This window comes from Chelonoidis abingdonii, chromosome 1 (assembly GCF_003597395.2).
Source record: "Chelonoidis abingdonii isolate Lonesome George chromosome 1, CheloAbing_2.0, whole genome shotgun sequence".
Taxonomy (NCBI): Eukaryota; Metazoa; Chordata; order Testudines; family Testudinidae; genus Chelonoidis; species Chelonoidis abingdonii.
Genome location: NC_133769.1, coordinates 232,649,411 through 232,668,636, shown reverse-complemented (window position 1 = coordinate 232,668,636; position 19,226 = coordinate 232,649,411). Strand labels below are relative to the sequence as shown.

At 43.7% G+C, this 19,226-nt stretch overlaps 2 protein-coding genes across 5 annotated transcripts in view; one reads left to right on the top strand and one right to left on the bottom strand.

Annotated features, from left to right (window-relative positions):
* Positions 1–2,842, bottom strand: part of FANCB (FA complementation group B) — a 32,552-nt gene extending 29,710 nt beyond the window's left edge. For all 3 annotated transcript variants that reach the window (XR_004375866.2, XM_032795932.2, XM_032795931.2), the window contains exon 1: positions 2,724–2,842. The gene's annotated coding sequence lies outside the window, so the exon portion shown is untranslated. The remainder of the gene's footprint in view (positions 1–2,723) is intronic.
* Positions 2,843–2,880: 38 nt separating this feature from the next.
* Positions 2,881–19,226, top strand: part of MOSPD2 (motile sperm domain containing 2) — a 70,805-nt gene continuing 54,459 nt past the window's right edge. The window contains exons 1-4 of one of the 2 annotated variants that reach the window (XM_032795933.2): positions 2,881–3,079; positions 3,637–3,700; positions 16,539–16,694; positions 18,507–18,593. In XM_032795933.2, the coding sequence (XP_032651824.1) occupies positions 3,071–3,079; positions 3,637–3,700; positions 16,539–16,694; positions 18,507–18,593 (316 nt within the window). In that variant the 5' untranslated portion in view covers positions 2,881–3,070. The remainder of the gene's footprint in view (positions 3,080–3,636; positions 3,701–16,538; positions 16,695–18,506; positions 18,594–19,226) is intronic. The other variant, XM_032795934.2, reaches the window with a different exon arrangement.

Here is a 19,226-nt window from a genome sequence, read left to right as displayed (position 1 = left end):
TTGTTTTAATTAAACAAAACCATGTAAATGTCTGTCTGGTTATGGTCTCCTTCTAAACCAGCATGGCAAGAAAATCTTCCAAATACTAATGATTAACCTGTTGAGTTGGAGATAGTTCACCTCCCAATGACTTCATAAATAGCTGCTTCAATTACCTTTGGTAAATGAAATAACAAATCATTCATTTTCTGATAATAGCTGTAAAACTAACCAGACAAGTCTTCAAAATAAATCGCTGTAGTGAGTACCTTCTAAAAATGAAAATTTCATCTATCTCTGAGTTGTGAAGAATATGTATTAAGGTTATAACAATCAACAAGGACACACTTATATCTACAAATCCATGATTAAATCGAGTCTTCCTGATAGTGATTTAAATCAAATCCACCCTGGAAATACAACATGGCTACAAGTTACCATTCACAAATTGCACAATAATAAGAAAGAAAGAGATAATAGATAAAGAAATTGATTGAAATTTGTTGTAAAACATTTATAGTAAAAATTTAGCTCAAGTTTTCGCGGATACATTTTTTTCATTAACAGTCCCACAAAAACAAAAGTGACCACATTCAGTTTATAAAAGACCTCGTTACAAGTAATTTGTTAACCTGTATTAGTAAATGTACTAGTAACTTGTACAAACAAAATTATACCCATCCAATGAACACAAATTAACACTACCACAGGAATGGGCAAGACATTTAGTCACTTGGTACATTAGTTCCCCATCTGCAAAACAGGAATAGTAGTAATTCCCTACTTCACATGAGTGTTGTGAAGATAAATACATTAATGATTGTGACAGTCAGATATTATAGTAATGGAAAACATTTAAATACCCAAGATCTATAAGTAGTCTGTAAAAGTGAGGTTCCTATTTTATATAGATTCTTATAACATCCTCATCACTGTAGTATGTGTGCAACCTTTCCTATTTTTTCAAATTCAGTGTATCTAAAGACCCAGAACTTGCAACTAATTCATCCGTGCACTGAAATGGTACCTGACTGTGCAAAGCAAGTTGCAAGAGAAGCCTTAAGGTTGCGTCAAAATAGATTTTTCCAAGTAACAAACTTTGCACAAATAGTATTTTCATTTAAAAAGCAAGTTAACACTTCTGATAACATTTCTATCTAGGAATGACTAAAAGGAAGGGAACTATTGTTCTAGCCATCCAGTGAGGAATCCCCCCCATTACTCCAAGTACTTCATAAGACAATCTTACAAAAATGAGTGTTCTAGGTTGGCTGTCGCATATTAGAGTATATTAGCATTAAAGCTAAAATACTGGTTACATTCTTCTGCTCTGCTTAGCAAAGTGCTTTTTACAGTAGCAGATGTTCACTGGGGAGATAGGATTTTTTCTAGCACCAAAATCTGGAGATCATCCAAGGTTTTCCATTTATGGCATTGTTTTGTCATGGATTCCAACAGCTCTCCTATTCAGTCATATTGATATCTTACATCTTGATAAAAAGTAAGCTACTTATAAATACATGTATTAAGGATGTATAATTCACAAAAGAAAAAAAACTTGTGGAAGTAGAGCAAGAACTGACAGGGATTTGAACGGGCTTTCAATACAAACAGTCTCTTCTGTGAGCAAGAGTCCGGCTAGCTGTAACCCTAACAACGCAAGACTTGTAGAAACGAGGATTGTGTGAGGCAAGTGGAAAAGAACTGTGTGAGAAGTTGCTGTGACCTTGTGTAGATAAATATAGAATGTAGACTAGAGTCTAAATAGACGTGAAAAATAGGATATCAGGATGACCTATGTATAAACAAAATGCAGCTGTTGCTCATTATTGTATGTAACAAAAGGTATAAAATGCCTGCTGTAATTGTTTACCTGTAGAGAGACCCGTTTAGCTCTCTCCCTCCATGCAATTACTAGAGATAATAAAGTATCTGATTTGCTGCACCCAACCAGAGAGTGAGAACTATGTTTTTCTCCGACTTTACTAACTTGTACACTTTAGATAGAAAAGTAGCTCTCTGCATACCAAACCATCCTTTGACTTGCCAAGCTGAACCAGACAAAATATAGCAGAAGACCACATTCAGAAATTACCAACTCACACCATCAATGTGGCGAGAAATGCAAGTGACTTATCAGGTGATGTGTATATTTTACAACTTTGAACGTGGGCAGAACACTTAGATTCTCTATTCAGTCTGACAGTTCAGCTATCAACTAGAGAAACGTTCTTCTTGTAAGTTAGAAGAGTCCGATACGAAAGCTAGATAAATGTGGGCTGGCACCTTTCCCAATCTGCCCCGTGCCCCACTAATTAAAGTAAAACTCATCCCAGACCTCAGCCACAGGTTTCGCTGCACGGTGGGTTCCTCCCCAAAGGCTGCTCAGCCCACACCTGAAGTCATCGCTCTTTATACAGCCAATCCCTCACTTCCAGGCAGAGTAACCAGCCGCCTACCGACGAGAGGCGGCCCCGCCCCTCAGCTCAACACGTGCCCCCCAGGGGCTGAGCGTTGACAGGGCCGAGGACTGTGCGAAACACACGGGGGCGGTCGAGGCGCTCGGTATCTGTTCCTAGGCAGCGGGCAGAGGCGGCCGCGGCTGGGGCCGTTACACAGGCATGAACCTTCCAACCCCGCAGCGTCGCTAACTGCCCCCTGCGCCGCCGCCGCCGAGGGCAAAGAACCGCAGATCGCACCTGGCGGCGCTCGGGCCCTGCCCCCGCCCCCGCGCGCGGCCTTACCCGCCCTGTGCGCCGCGCGCGCCGACAGCTCCCAGCTCAGCTGCTCCTGGCTAGCTCCGAATGGCCCGCCACGCAAAGCATTGTGGGAAAGGAAACTCTCCCGGAAAGGCTGGCGCAGGGAATGGGGGAGGAGAGAGAGACAGACAGGAAATGACGGGAAGGCGCTGGGCGGGGCTGTCTCTAAGGCGGGCGGTGGCGAACTAATAGACCTGTTCGGGTAGTTCCGGGAAGCGCGCGGCGTCATTCCGCTCTCCCTTGGTTCCACCCGCGACATTCCCTTCGTCACGCGCTCCCCTCCCCCTTCCGCCCTGCTACCTTGTCACCAGCTGAGGAACCTCAGCGGGACCATGGCTGGTGTGAGTAGCTGCGCGAGAGCGAGGCGGTCTCTGCCCCCCTTCCCTGCTGCGGAGCGCGCTGACCCCGGGGAAAACCAGGGCGTCCAGCTTGCCGGGGGGGGGTGGGGTGGGGACAGGAAGGACTGGGGAGGGGGACACCTGCAGGGTATGGGGTCGGGGATAGTGGAGGGGAACCACTGGAGCATGTGGGTTGGAGGACGCAAAGTGGGGTGGAGGATCAGTGGAGGGCATGGGGGGGCACTGGGAGATACCTGGGAAAATCATAGAATCATAGAATGTCAGGGTTGGAAGGGACCTCAGGAGGTCATCTAGTCCAACCCCCTGCTCAAAGCAGGACCAGTCCCCAACTAGATCACCCAAGCCAGAGCTTTGTCAAGCCTGACCTTAAAAACCTCTAAGGACAGAGATTCCACCACCTCCCTAGGTAACCCATTCCAGTACTTCAAATCCATTTTGTCCAATTGCCTGACTGTTACAGATTTAAGATTAATTTGAGCTCCCTTGGTCCTATATTTTTTCTTGCACCCTCATACTGGCTTTATCCTCTTGTTTCTCAGCAGCAGGACAAGGCTGCCTTAATTATCGAAACCAGACGGCGCTTTGAGACTGAATATCTGCCAGGTTGGTACCATGCGGGTGGTGATGTCCATCTATTTTAGGGGTTCATGTGCTGTCCATCCCCAGCTGCAAAGCTGGGGTAGTGTTAGGACAAGTGATTTTTTTTCCACATAGATTGCACATCACGTGGTTTGCACTACCCTTAGTTATTTTGTAATGTTTGTGTCATTTTGCCATTCTCTTTTTCCCATGCACCCAAGTGAGTTGATGTCTTGTCCTTCTTCAGGTGAGTTGATATGCAGAGCCCTTCATTTCCCAGATCATGGGGTCTAACACACATCCATGCTGTACACACTTGGTGGTTTCTGTGAAATGAGTTGCTCCTGTTTATTCCATTTTCTACTACCCAGGTGACTGCATCATAAATCATCACTGTAATTGGTGTACTTCTAGTTGACAGTGTTAGAGAGGAGGCCAAGGATAAAATGGGCATAGTGCTGATTCACTTTGACTCCTATTATTTTATTATTATTATTTATTTATATTATACTAGGACCTAAAAGCCATAATCATGAATCAAGACCCCATTGTGCTATGCACTGTATAAGAGTACAGTCCCTGCCTCCAAAGAACTTACACTCTAAATATAAGACCAGACACAATAGATGGTCTTAAAGAGGTCTCTCTGTTTCTGTGTTTATTTCCCCATGTCTACACTGGGGAAATACATAGGGTGACAGCACATTAGTTAACATAACATCAAACAACTCCATTTAGTATTTAGCACTGTGGTATTAGAAAACATGCTACTTATGTTTTCTAACACAGCCATACTCTAAACGCAGTGCTTCTCAACCTATTTACCATTGTGGGCTTCATATGCAGCTCTGTGTTGTGTGGGCTGGTACATCCAAACACTGTATATACTACCTGTATGTCCCTTAGGAGGCCACATGGGCCTCAGCTGTGTGCTGACTGGGCCACAAGCAGTCTGTGGGTTGGGAACCACTGCTCTAATTTGATCTCAAACATGATGTGGCATTCTGTGTAGATAACATCTCTCCCCTTTCTTCTTAGGAATTTTAATGTAAATCCATGAATAGAAGAACCCAGCAGCATAAGAACTATAATAGTATGTCAGACCACTGTCTAGTCCAGTATCCTGTCTCCAACAATGGCTAGAACCAGAGCTACAGGGGGAGTGTACAGAAAAGGGCAGTCAGAATGATCCACCTGTCTTCCCCTTCTCACTACCCTCTGGCTTCTGGTAGAGGTTTAGGATTGTCCCGAGCATGGGGTTGCATTCTCAGCCATCTTAGCTAATAGCCATTGATAAATCTATCCTCCGTGAACTTATCTATTTTTTTTTTTAACCCAGTTACACTTTTGACCATCGCAACATTCCATAGCAATGAGTTCTAGAAGTGAATTTGTGTAAAAAAGTACATCCTCTTGTTTGTATTAAATCTGCTGCCTATTAATTTCACTGAGTGGCAGCTGGTTTTTATTTTGTGAGAAAGAGTAAATAATATTTCTCTGTTCACTTTTTCTACACCATTTCTGATTTCGTAGACATCTATCATATCCTTTTTAGTTCTGTCTTCTCTGAGGAGAACAGCGCTAATCTTTGTAGTCTCTTATGGAAGCTGTTCCATACCCTTAATCTTTGTTGCCCTTCTTGGAATCTGTTCCAGTTACGTTCTATCCTTTTTGAGATGGGGCAACCAGAAGTATTCAAGGTATGCATACACCATGGATTTATAGAGTGCATTATGCTATTTTCAGTGTTCTTTACTATCCCTTCACTAATATTTGCTAACATTCTGTTAGCCTTTTTGACTGCTATTGCACGTTGAGCTGAAGTTTTCAGAGAACTACCTACAAGTGATTCCAGTATCTCTTTTGTTCAGTGTATATATGCAGTAAATTGTGTTAGTTGTGCACCCTGGACTCTACCCTTTTAATATAGGCCTCAAACCTTCAAATGCACATGTGCTTTAACTTTACACCCATGAGTAGTCCTATTGAAGTTAAACATGTGAATAAGTATTTGTGGGGTTTGGGCCATAATAAGAATCCTTGTGACTTGATAGTGAGTGCTTATTGCTTCCTGTGCAGTTCTGTTTTTAAAACAAACAAACAAACAAAAACCTTGAATGCTGCATAATTGGACTAAAATTTAAATTTGGGGCACATTAATCTTGTTTCTTTTGTTACAGTAGAAGTGGAAGGGCAGTTATGGTTAAGTTTGTATAATGGCCAGTATTCAAACTCCCTGTCGTCAATAATTATGAAAGATTGTAACTTTCATCTTTTCGGACTGCAATACTTTAAACTTTGCCTGAAGGTGAATTTTTCTTTACTAATTTGGGAGGGCAGGAGAGGGGGTGCTGTCACTGAGCTCAGTGATTTTTGAGTTCAGGGGGACTGGAGGATGGATATATATTTCCCGCTATACAAAAGAAATACATTTGCCACTTTTTAAACTGCCCAAGCTGCTGCAGTACTTGTAATGAAAAATTGAACTTTGTCATGAAAATATTCCTGATTTAAGAGCAGAACTTTTGAATTTCTAATTATATCTTTTCAGCCAACAGCTCTCACTAATAGATTATATTTTATTTGGTAAAACCTCTGCGTATATGTACCTTCAGTATATTTTTCTCTGCACAACTGTTTTAACCACGCACTTGTGCATAGTCAGCCTTGCTTAGCTACAAGTTTCGTGAATTTGTTTAAAAAACACATGATGTAGAATGTACTATATGAACACAGCATGCAATATTTACAAAGCTTTCTAGCTCAATCAAACCAAAACCGAATTTCATCATAATACCTCTCTTCCTTTCTAGGGTTCAGTCCTCTCTCTTTTTAGCTCTGGAGCTGTTTAAAAATAAATAACAGACATCATTGTGACTTCAATAACAAAATTTTTTGTTCCACTCATCTTATATTCTAAAATGTCTTTGCCTCTCTCTGGTCAAAGAGAAATTATATACTGCTCGAGTGCTGATAGAATTATTAAAATATATACTATGGAGCAGAAGGAACTTACCATACCATATGAAATCTCTGTGTAAGTAAAGATGACCTTGTCAGTTCCATAACGGAATTGGGAGACATTAGGGTTCTTGTTTGGATTATAAAGCCTCTTGAATATTGTCCTTTTCCGATAGGAAACAATTCCTTCCCCCATATTAGTATCAGGGAAGGAGGATTACTCTTTATCAGTGTGATGATATCATGAGACCATAGCCATGTTAGAATGGTCGTGGTGGTTATCTAATGCTGCTTTGGTCCTTTCACAGTCTCTGTTGAGAAGTAGTGTTTTCTTGGAACAGGGAGAAGTCTGTGGAATTTCCATGGGCTATTAGCCACAAAAGCTGTGTTGGGCTGGCTAAAACCCTTAAAGAAGCAGCTTATACCATTGCTACTGGAATACAGATAGCTGTTATACTACAGTACTTGGAATTCCTATAGAAATATCTTCTCCATAAGCCCCTTTTCTGGTCATGTTCCAGAGTTTTTTCTTTAGTTCTATTTTTTTTTTCCCATGAAAGCAGGATTATGATTTCTTCAGTTAATTTTCCCCAAGGTTGTAATTCTTTGTTTGTGGCATCATAATCCTTCATTCAGTAATCAGTTGCAGTGTGAAAAAATGAGGATTTTGGCTTCAGAGAGGAATAATAAGCAGCAGAACCAGACAAGTTGTTAGGAACATAGAACATGTTATATTAACTTTCCTCTTCCCTTTATCTGAGAAAATGTGAGGAGCTCTGAGTCAGATAAACCTGTGAACACCTGAAACAAACATGGACAGCTCTGTTATAAAGGAAGAAAACACTGCCTGATATCTAGTTCTGTTAAACTGTCTTAAATGTGGGCACCAGCAGTGCAGGAGGTAGCTTGAGAGGTGTGGGCTGCTGCTGTGTTCAGAGTGTCCACTAGACTTGCTTGGAGTATTATAGTTACAAAATGAAAAAATGGTCTACTTCCCATTTACAGAGGGGCTAGGAGAGGTAAAAGCTAGTCATTGTGTGATATTGTTAAATTCTCAGCATATTTAAGTATGAGAGAACTGCAACTCTCACTGTTTCACTGCTTTCTTTAATTACACAAGGAAGTTGGTGTCTTTGATTATACTGGGGAGAGTTTTTTGCCCCACAACACAAAGGTACCATACCATAATGCAGAATTCATGATCTCTGTGTTGTCTCAGTAGAGAAAGCAGACTAAAATTGAGGTGTCAGTGTCACAAACATGATTACTAATGTTGTAATGTGATGTTATATGGTTGTAGTGTTGTTTTGTGTTTATCATATGAAAAGTTGGAGAGCCTTTGAAATACTAGTTTAGTGAAAACACTTAAACCTATATTGGCTGATATTCGAGCTTTTTTTCACATTCCATTAAAAAAAGGAGTAAATTAAAGATATATATTCCTTGTCTGCTTACCTTTAAAGAATTGGAATATGAAATGTAATCTATATTAATTGGTATATCTAACTACAAAGAATGAGGTCAGGTCTATATTACCACTTACTTCGGTATAACTAACATGGCTCTGGGGTGTGGAAAAAGCCACACCCCCCCCCCCCCCCCCGAGCGATACAAGTGACACCGACCTAAGCACCTATGTGGACAGTGCTATGTTGGCGGTAGAGCTCCCACTGGCATAACTATCGCCTCTCACAGAGGTGGATTCATTATGCTGATGGGAGATCACTCTCCTGTTGGCATAGAGCATCTTCACCAGATGTGCTGCCACGGCACAGCTGCATCAGTGAAGCCACGCCGATGTAGTGCTTCTAGTGCAGACTAGCCCTTCATCACATAGTTTTTGAACCATCTTAGATCTAAAGAATAATCAGACAGAGTATACTGCTGTGTTGATAATTTGCAGTGTAGGTGTTAGGAATCAAATTCCCCATTTGAGAAGTTTTTCAAAGTTTTTAGAAGGCTGGTTCATCGATGTGGTTAAAGTAACCAGCTGTTTCATAATCAGATATAGTTTGAGAAACAATACAAAACTTAAGGCATCATATAAATATAGGATAATTTCGCTCTAATTTCCCCAAAAAAGGGTACTTGCATGAGAGTGCCTTTTTGTCCATGTCCATGAAGTAATCTGGAAGGAAGATTAGGCAAATGTGAGGTATCTGATCTGGAAAACATATGTTTTCATGTTCACTATCATCTGAGTTTTTCTTACAACACTGATATATTTTTAAAAATGTATCTTCTGTCTTCTCTGTTTGAGTTAAAGGAAGCAGTCTGTGCCTATGACCAAAAATATATATTCTAGTATCAAAATGCTCTGTGTTTAAATATTGGAAATATGCTTTTAAAAGTTCCTTTTGCTCGGCTTGAAGGGTTAGTGCCTGCTATCTGAGCAGTACTGATATGCAAGATTGTGGCAGTGCAGGTTGGTCCATTGGGGTGGTGAGACAGAAACAATGAAAACAAGATTATTTGCCAGTAAATAGCAATATCTTCTGTCAATCAGTCTTACTTTTTCCTCTTCTTTTTTTTTTTTTTCTTTGCTAATACTTTTCACTGCGTAGGAAATTTCTGCAACTGGCCTTATGGCCTTGTGTTGCTACTGTTAGTTTTCCTTTCCTCATGTAAGTAGTGTGATCCTGAAAGACTAATACAAATTGTTTTAATGATAGCTTAATCATTCCCATGCAAAGTCTCTAGTAATAAATGAGGGAGGGGAATTGAAGAAAACATATTAGATGAATTTATAATTCAAATAGAATTACATATATGTTTTTCCTTAGGTATCAGTGCATTTTAAAATACAATTTTGTAACATTAGTTTTTGAGATTTTTCCTTATGTAGTTCCCTTGGTACACACAACTCATTTCAAATGTAAGATTTGTTCCTGTCCTCATTTGAGGCAATGGCAAATCTGTAGTTGTCTTTAATATGAGTAGGATCAGACCCTTCATGTTTTGAATTCTGTGTGCTGAGAGAACCATGTTTTACATATATGGGAAGGGCTCACAGAGGATAGTGCTGTGTCTTTTTTTAATTTTTTTAATTTTTTTTTAAAAACAGCCCAACACTCCTTAAAAGCAAATGTGTTGCTTCCCTGTTCACGTCTGTTTAGGTTTTGAAAAACATGTTTTTCCAGACTCTGAAACAACAAGCTGAGAAATGATATATTTACATTTGTATCAGTGCAGATAATGAAAGAATAAGGCCTTGTCTACATTGCAAAAACAAAGCTGGGTTTTGCTGACTAAATAGGGAAGGTGTACACCTACAAAGCTGTTTTTTGTGGCAGAATTAAACAGCCTCAATGAGCGACATAAAGCTTTTTCTGGCAAAGTTAAAGTGACAGAGCAGCAGTGTAGACACTACTGTTTGTTTTGTTGACATAACTAGCTTCCACCAGTATCCCACAATGCCTACCCTGACCACTCTGCTCACTTTTTTGATCTCTGCTGCTCTGCAGCCATGCACCTCTCCCCTTTCAAGGCTGCAGGAAATATCTAACAGCTGAATGTACTGCTCCATTTAGGGAACAAAGAGCAAATCATTAATGTTAAATGCTTCTGTTCTGCCCAGTACTAGAAACACAGTCTGAGAGTGTAGGGGCAGGGAGGGACTTCTGTGCTGCTTTGACATTCCTCAGCAGGGCGAGCTCACAGAGTAGCTCAGGATGCTGCTCCCTGCAGCTGAGGAAACTGGAAGAAGTCTGATAGAATACAGAACCACAGGCAGGCAGAGCAGGCTGCTCTGGGACAGATTGTTGTGTCTAAAGCCCCTTTCAGAATGCGGCCCTGCGAGCACGGGCCGGAGGACTCAGGAGGAGCAGGGGGCAGCCAGTGGCTGGAGAGAAGTGGTGCTTTTCCCTTCAAAACCCGCCAGAGAGAAGCGGCACTTTGAAGGAGAAAGCGCCGCTTCTCTCCGGCTGCTGGCTGCACGGCTGCCCCTGCTGCTCCTCAGTCCTCTGACCCATGGAGGAAAAGGGGCAGCCAGTGGCCAGAGAGAAGTGGCGCTTTCCCCTTCAAAACCCTCCCAGACCCTGCACCCCCAGCCCTGAGACCCAGAGATAAGCTGGGGCACCTTCCCACCACAGTACAGTGTATAATGCCTTTTGTCTGTCCCCCAAAAATTTCCTTGGAACCTAACCCCCTTCATTCCCAGTAAATCTTATGGGAAAATTGGATTCGTTTAACATTATTTCACTTAAAATTGCATTTTTCAGGAACATAACTACAACGTTAAGCAGACCTGCACAACATATGGCTTACTGTGCGGCCTGCAGGGGGATGAGTAGGTGGACTCACTGTGCCACCTGCATAGAGTGAGTAGGCAAACCAGTGGCTGGCTGGCTGGCCGGCCAGGGTGGTGAAGGGGCCAGTGTCAGACTGGACTCTGGAGAGTGAGGGTGAGCCAGTGGCAGGAGGCGGGGGCAGCGGCAGAAGGTAAGAGGCCAGGCAAGTGAGCTGGCAGTGGACGAAAGGGGCTGAGGAGGCGGGGGGAGGACAGGTGAGCCGGCGGTGGGGGAAGGTGGGGCTGAGGAGGCAAGCAGGTAGGGGGGCAGTGTTGGGGGTGCAATTGGGAGAGGGAGGTTTTTCTGTTGTTACATAGGCAGCTGAAGAGGCGAGTGGGGGAGTAGGGCAGGTGAGCTGGCGGTGGGGGGTGGGGTGGCTGAGGAGGCAAGCGGGCCGGAGGGCAGTGGTTGTGGGGGGGGCAATTGAGAGAGGGAAATGGCAGAATGCCCCCGACGGTCTGGGTCATTAAGGCTTGACAGCCTCTGGGAGGAATCACTGCTAATCCCAGGACCAGACAGGCTGCTGTGTTTGGATCAGGGGTTCATGTGCCTGTTGTCACTGCAGCAACTGCTTCCATGGAAAAGCCACATTAGGAGGACCCTTAAATGTATATTTAGCTTCTTTCTATCTCGCAGTCAGAAGAAGCTGGCCCCATGTGCACACACCCAGCTCTCTGGACTCAATCCCACCACACTTTGGGAACCTGTGCAGTCGAGTCTGTCCCCAGCAGTGCAAAGGCAAAGTGAGGACAGGATAAAATCAAATGTCCATCCCTGCGTTAGAGAAGAGAGAACTGTGACATACTGCACATAAATCCAAACCACTTCGTTAGCTGAAGAGTTAAGCTGTAAATTTTAGAGGAGCCCAGTTAGCACATCAACAAATCTCACTTACGAATACTCGACAGCTTCCCTAAAAACCCAAAGGCAGGACAGTCTAGAAATTAACAGTTCAGGGATCCAACCCCACAGCCATATCATTCTTCCCTGTTCCTCTCAATCCTCCCCTGCCCTGCACCCAAGAATCCTAGCCACATCCCACCCGATCGAGAGCCCCACCTCTTCCTCTGCAGAGCAGCCTGTGCCCACAGAGCCAGGACTCAGCAGAAGGGCAGTTTAAATAATTTACAGAGTCAACATTATAAACATGGCACAGGTCTTTGTGATCCCCCAGTAACACCCAGAGGCCCCCCTCCGACTCAGCCAGACACCTGGTGTTTGGGGCCAAGCCATTTTTGGGGTAGGAAGCTAGGAAAATGTTCAGAAAGGGAATGATGGATATTTGTGAAATACCTTAATTGCAAAACCTCTTTTCTGAAGGTTACCAAACCTCCCAGACAAATCCTACTTGGCCTAGGAGAGCGCAGGGGATCTGGTAATTTTTTGGAGAAGTTACAGGGGAGTTACAGGGAAGTTAAAAATAGATCTTAAGTTAGGATCAGTCTGTACTATGGAGTGGCTACCACTGGCCCATTACATCCAGGTGAGCGTCTCTATAGCAGCATTGGGCCTGATCTGGCTCCCATCCCCTCTCCAAGGGTTGCAGCTGTCTGGAGGTGCTTGCCTTCCACACTTTCCTCATTCACATCTCATTCATTTGACAGGGCAATTGACTGCAAAGTGGGGGGAAGATCTTATTCTATTTCTAGCGAAAAGACATTTTTCTTTTACCTTAGTTATACTACCGCCAGCGCCCACTATAACACATTACCAAGGTTCAATACAAAGTCATATAAAAGTTATACAGAAATGCATAACGCAGAGATTTATCTTCAACTGCATTGATTGACTGCTGTGTGCAGTAATATAGTGATCCCTGGGTCTTTGGATGAGGCTTTATACTGGGGGAGGGGTGAGTGGTGAGTCAGAGGTGAGCAGGTGGGCAAGTGGCGAATGGGCAAAGAGGCGAGCAGTGAGCCAGCAGTGGTTCTAGGGGCGGGCATGGGGGTTTCTGGCAAGGGAGGGAGGAGGTGAAAGGAGGCGAGTGGTGAGTGGGGGACTGACTAGGAAGGGTGCAGCAAGCCGGTGAGGGGTGGGGGCTACGGGATGAAGAGGAGTATGATGGTGGGGCCGAGCAGGGAAGGGATGGGTCGTGTTTTACTGCTGTGATCTGGTCACCCTATGTATACCATTTCTTGCCTCCTCTATACTACAGGCTTCCACACACTGTCAGTGTCTTCCTAGTGTGCCATACATACAATTGTTTGTTTGTTTTAATTGAAAAATTCTCAAGAAAGTATCTCACACACACACCCCACCATCACCTTCCTTTTCGGCCCACAGCTGTTTTGGCGGGCGGTGCTGGGGGGGTGTGTGTTGTGTTTTGGAGTGTGTGTGTGGGGGAGGGTGTTTGGCCCTCATCTGTTTTCTTTGGAGTAATATGGCCCTCTCTGCTTTACGAGTTGTGCAGGCCTGTGCCCGTCGTTAAGTGAGGAGTTACTGTACTTACAGCCTGTGATCAAATCACCACTTAACCTTTTCTTTGATAACGTAAATAGATTGAGCTTCTCAAGTCTCTCACTGTGTAGTTTGTTTTCCTGTCCTTAAATCATTCTTGTGGTTCTTCTCTAAACCCTCTACAATTTTTCAACATCCTCCTTAAAGTATGGACACTGGAACTAGACACAATACTCCAGTAGCAGATTCATTGGTATTGTAGTTAAAGGTAATATAATCTCCTTATCCATTGTTAGCTGTTGGCCAGCACACCATCCCTACACTAAGCAGAGGGGTGGGCAACTATGGCCTGCGGGTCACATCCGACCCACGGGACCGTCTTACCCAGCCCCTGAGCTCCTGGCTGGGCAGCTAGCCCCCGGCTCCTCCCCCGCTGTTCCCTCTCCCCTGCAGCCATGCCGCCATGCGGGCAGTGCTCTGGGCGGCGGGGCTGTGCGTTTATGCGGGGCAGCACGGCAGCGTGTCTAGGTCCGACCAGGAGGCGCGGCTTCAGACGTGCTACTCTGAGCGGCATGGTAAGGGGGCCGGTGGGGTGTATAAGGGGCAGGGGGTTTTGGAGGGCAGTCAGGGGACAGGGAGCAGGGGGCAGTTGGATGGGACAGAGGTTCGGTGGGGGGCAGGAGACAGGGAACAGGGGGGATTGGATATGGGCGGGGATCCAGGGGGCCTATCGAGATGTGGGTGTGGATAGGGCAGGGCAGTCGGGACAGGGAGGGGAGGGTTAGATGGGGGGGGCAGGGTCCCGAGAGGGGGCGGTGGCAGTCCTGGGAGTGGGTGGTCAGGGGACAAGGAGCAAGAGGAAGGTTGGAGGGGGGGTGTTTCTGAGGGGGGCAGTCAGGGGTCACAAAATGGGAGGGGTCGGATAGGGGGTGGGGGCCAGACTGTTTGCGTGGCACAGCCTTCTCTATCCGGCCCTCCATACAGTTTCGCACCCTGATGTGGCCCTCGGGCCAAAAAGTTTGCCACCCCTGACCTAGCGCCTTCAGGTATCCCAATCTCTGCAGGCCCAAGATGTGGGGAAGGTCCTGATCCTGGTGAGGCAGAGAAAAGGACTGTGAGGAGCAGGAAAAGAAGGAGGATGGGGCCCTGCCTTCGAGGGAGGTGATCCTGTTGCGAAATGGCTCCTCCTTGGGGATGTCCCCCTTCCCTGGCTGATGAGTGAGTGAGCAGGTATTGACAGTGGGGCTGCAGGGAGCTCCCTGCACAGCTCTGGGGCCAAAGACAGCAGTGTGGTCTTCCCTCCCTAGCCAGGTGATCCTGGCGTTGTCCCACCAAGATTGTGCTCTTCTCCCATCTTACTTTGTGCCTGCAGGAATTGGGTGTCACTGCCTGCAGGGAACCCCCTGCAATACCCACTGTCCCAGTGCTGCTCACTCACTCATGGTTGGGAGTGTGGGAGTCATTCTGCAACAGGGTGGCCTCCTCTGTAGCTGTGGCTTGCCCTCCTTTTAATCCTGGGGGGATGGGGTGGGGTGTCACTGCTCTGCTATGGTCTGCCCAAGATCTCAGCTTTTTCTGCATTTTGCACCTGCAGGGACTGGATGTCATTAAAGAATTATTGTCTGACCCCTCCCCTCGCCTTGATTTCCCCCAACTCTGAAAATTCAAGTCGATAAAAATAAAATAAACAAAGCCCCAAAATTTCATTCAATTGAGAAAATTAAAACAAATAAAAATCGATATTATCCATTAAAATAACAAAAACAAATATTGAATTCTGCCAAGCCTAAATATAACTAGGGTACATAGCTTGTCTAGCAAGAATATTTTACAACTGTGTAGTTTATGGTAATTCTCAGTGGTTAAACCTTAGAAAATTTGAGTTAAAAGGAGCATGTTCTCATTAACAATAGTCTACTTGATCTTAAAAAGTAAATGTCACAAGACCGAGACTCTCTCCTTATCACTTCAGCAAAAATTTAGAGGAACTTACAGTGTGTGTGAATTGTACAAATAACCATGCTAACCCTTCTCTTTTTCTATATATTATCCGTTCCACAAAATTACTTATGCATTAGCAGAGTGGACATAAATTAATGTCTACTTGAGACATTCAGAAAATATTAATCCATTTATTTATTTCATTACTTCTGTTGAACAGTGGGTGACAATAAGATTAAACCATATTATCTGGATACTTTCCCATACCCTTTAATTTTTTTTTTTTTGTAAAGTATCCAGATAATATGCTTTTTGTTTTGAGGTGCAATTCCATGTTGCAAAATAAATTTTCTTTACTACTTTCATTTTAAACCATTTTTATGGAGGTCAGCATCGATCTAAAAACTGAACCTTCTCATCTGAACAAGTCAACAACAGTACCCCCAGGTCATTTTCAAAGGTAGTTGTCTAAAGTTAAGCACCAAAACCCATAATTAGGCACCTAAATCAATAATCTGATTTTCAAAGGTATGGAACCCTCCAGCTCCCATTTGAACTTAAAATAATTCCAATAAAATGTCTACCAGTTTATGGTTTCTTGTGTAGGAAGGTTTGTGATGTTTTTTGTAATCTAAACGAAAAATTACATATCATGGGAAACTAATAAGATAAATGTATAACCAATAGCCACTGTGAAATGTTTTTTTGAGATTTAGCACTTAATTTTGTTTAATATGATGGCGTAGAGCACAGCTGGGAATGGTAGTCAGTTTTTATATATTATGTCATTTCTTGAGGGATCATAAATGCCTATAATAAACTAATTTGGAAAATCCAGGCATCAACTGATGTGTGCGTGCACTTTCAAACTTTTGAGACTTCCAGACCTTTTAGGCTTGGTATTCTGTTAAAAACAGGTCAATCTTTCTGTGTATTTCCAAGGAAAAAGATTGGAAGAAAATTATCTGCTTGTCATGCGGATACAATTATTTTTGTCAATTTTTTATTATGATTTAAAGAAGAATACTTGCATAATGCATATTTTTCCAACCCCGTTCTGTCAGTTTCTTAATAAATTCCACTTTTTAATGTAGTCAATAAACATTTTCAATAGCTTATGTTATTCCATGCTTGCTTAAATGTGCTGAAATCTTGAGATCTTTGTATTCCCAGGCAGACTGCTGCCATAAAACTTGCCTAGTTTCGATTTTGTAATATTTCTGTAGCAAGTGCTATATGTTTACAATACTAAAAATTTCCATTTTTTAAATTAGATAAATCAGATAAATATGATTCCAGAGATGTGGAAAGATTGCAGCAAGATGATAATTGGATTGAAAATTATTTAATTTGGCGTCATGATGTTGTGGATGATACACTGAAGATGATTGATGAAAGCTTTCAGTGGAGGAAAGAATACATGGTCAATGGTAAGATGTCATTTACTGCTAATTAATATGTTGATAATGTATGTCAGTTTCTCACGGAATTATACCTAAGGTCCTATATACAGTTTCATTAAGTACCAATGCAAATAACTATATAAATTCTTCTTTGTCAAGTTGACATATCAATCACTAGTTGTGCTTTATAATTTGGTGTGGCTGGGTTGTGAGCAGTGGAGTTATGCAATAGCTTACTGGGTCAAAGATAATTTGGGGGATTTGAAAGGGTTGGGGAGTTTGCTGGACTTCAGTTCTTTGTGTGTTTTCAGATGCAGACCACTACAGGAATAAAAGTTTCCCTCCTCTGGTCTGAAAATTAGTCAGGAGAAAGTGGCCCATAGCTGAGAAGACACATGTTCTGCAGGGGTCATAAGCTAATAAATGATTAGCTCCTCTACTACTGAGAAGAAAGCAGAATCTTTTCAGTTTAGTAAAACTAATTAAACCTGTGAAATGCGATCACTGCAGTGCCCATGGACACTAATCAAAATAGGGACCCATTGTGCTTTTTGCTGTGCGTGCGCGCACACACACAGTGTGAGTGCCTGCCCCAAGTAGCATACAGTCTAAATCAGGGGTCTCAAACTCAAATGACCACGAGGGCCACATGAAGACTAGTACATTGGCCCGAGGGCCGCATTACTGACACCTCCTCCCCGCTGCCCTTGGCCCCGCCCCCACTCCATCCCTTCCATGAAGTCTCGCCCCTGCCCTGCCTCTTCCAACCCCTTCCCCGAAATCCCCACCCCAACTCCGCCCCCTCTCTGCTCCGGAGGTGAAGGAGGGGTTTGGAGTGTGGCAGGAGCTCAGAGCAGGGAGCTGGGGTGTGGGGTGCTGGAAGGATGAGGGGTGTGGCAGGGGGTCAGGGCAGGGAATAGGGGTACGGCAGGGGGCTCAAGGCAGCGGGTTGGGTTGCAGGAGGGGTGTGGCAGGGGGTCGGAATGCAGGGTGTGGCAAGGGGCTCAGGGCAGGAGTTTGACTGTAGGAGGGGTTCGGGAGGCAGACTCTGGCCTGGCGTGCACCGTACCCCTGCACCACTCCGGGAAGTGGCTGGAACGTGGGGGAGCAGGGGCACAGAGGTTTGTGGTGCTGTTGCTTCAGGCACCGCCCCCAGCATTGCCCATTGGCCGAGAATGGGGAACCGTGGCCAATGGGAGCTGCTGGGAGTGGTGCCTGAAGCAGCAGCAGCAACAACACACTCCTGTGCCTCTCCTCCCCTAGGTTCCATCCGCTTCCCAGAGCAGCACGGGGGCAGGGCAGGGCAGGCAGACAGGGAGCTTGCCCTGCCACCGGTGCGTGTCAGGCCAGAACCACTCTAGGTAAACACTGGGGGAGGCGGGGGGGCCACAAGGAGCTCGCGGGCCGCAGAAAATAACCTCGCAGGCCGCATGCGGCCTACGGTCCGTGTGTTTGAGACCTCTGGTCTAAATGAAGAAAAATCGCAACAAGTGGGTGTAACAGAGCGGGACTGCAGGAGGGAGGCCAACGCTAACAAAATTTGTAGTTCTTTTCTCCTCCAGCCATCTGTATCTACTTTTGTTTTCTTTTCTCTTCCTATGTAGATGCTAACCTTTTTCTAGCTTAGTTTAAAACAAAAAAGAGGAAAAAATATTAGTTTGCTAATAGGTTTATCCCTCTATTTTACAATTCATTTATCTCTCACATATGAAGATTATTTTGAATATGAAGTTTCTTATTGTTTTAAGATTAAATGGTATTTTGTAGTGACTTTTAAACAGCAAAAATAAGGATGCCTGATACCAGTTTGCAAAAATAATCCTTTTGTTTGCTTTGTAGATTTGTCTGAATCTGCCCTTCCAAAATGGTTATTTGAAAATGGTGCTCTTTACCTGCATGGATATGATAAAGAGGGCTACAAGTTATGTAAGTTACATGTACTCTTTCTTTTTTTCAGTTATCTATTAGTGTTATGAACATATATATATGTTCATATTGGAGACTGCTAAAATGCTGGAAGTAATTACTTATCAGGAACTACCTTTGTGGAAATAAATGAGGAAATGAAGTGAATTTTCAGTGAATATCTGACAAATATTCAGATATTCAATATCTGCTTGTTGACTCCAAGAGTCTTTTACTAGAGAGGAAAAATCTTTAATATTTATATTTGTAGCTTGAAATTTAGCTTTCTCATTGTAACATTCATGATCCCAAAAAGCTCATTGTTAAAGTTACATTCAGTTTTCCTTCATAAACTTTACCCCCAATTCCAGTTTTGTAATGCAATTTTAAAGTGTGCCATTAAAATGAAATGTTTCAATCTCTTTTGCTGCAAATATATAGCCATCTACAAGACAGCATGTTGTCATTGCAATCACCTGGTACAGCTGTAACACACGATGCTTACACATACTTGAACTGGTGCACAAGTTTTCACATCACTGTTTGAACTGAACTTGTTCTGAGAAAGGCCTTGGCCCTCCACTGCTGTGTACTACCACTGTGTAGTAACAGTACAGGCAACAAGCACTGGTATTGCCGATGCAATGGTGTAAT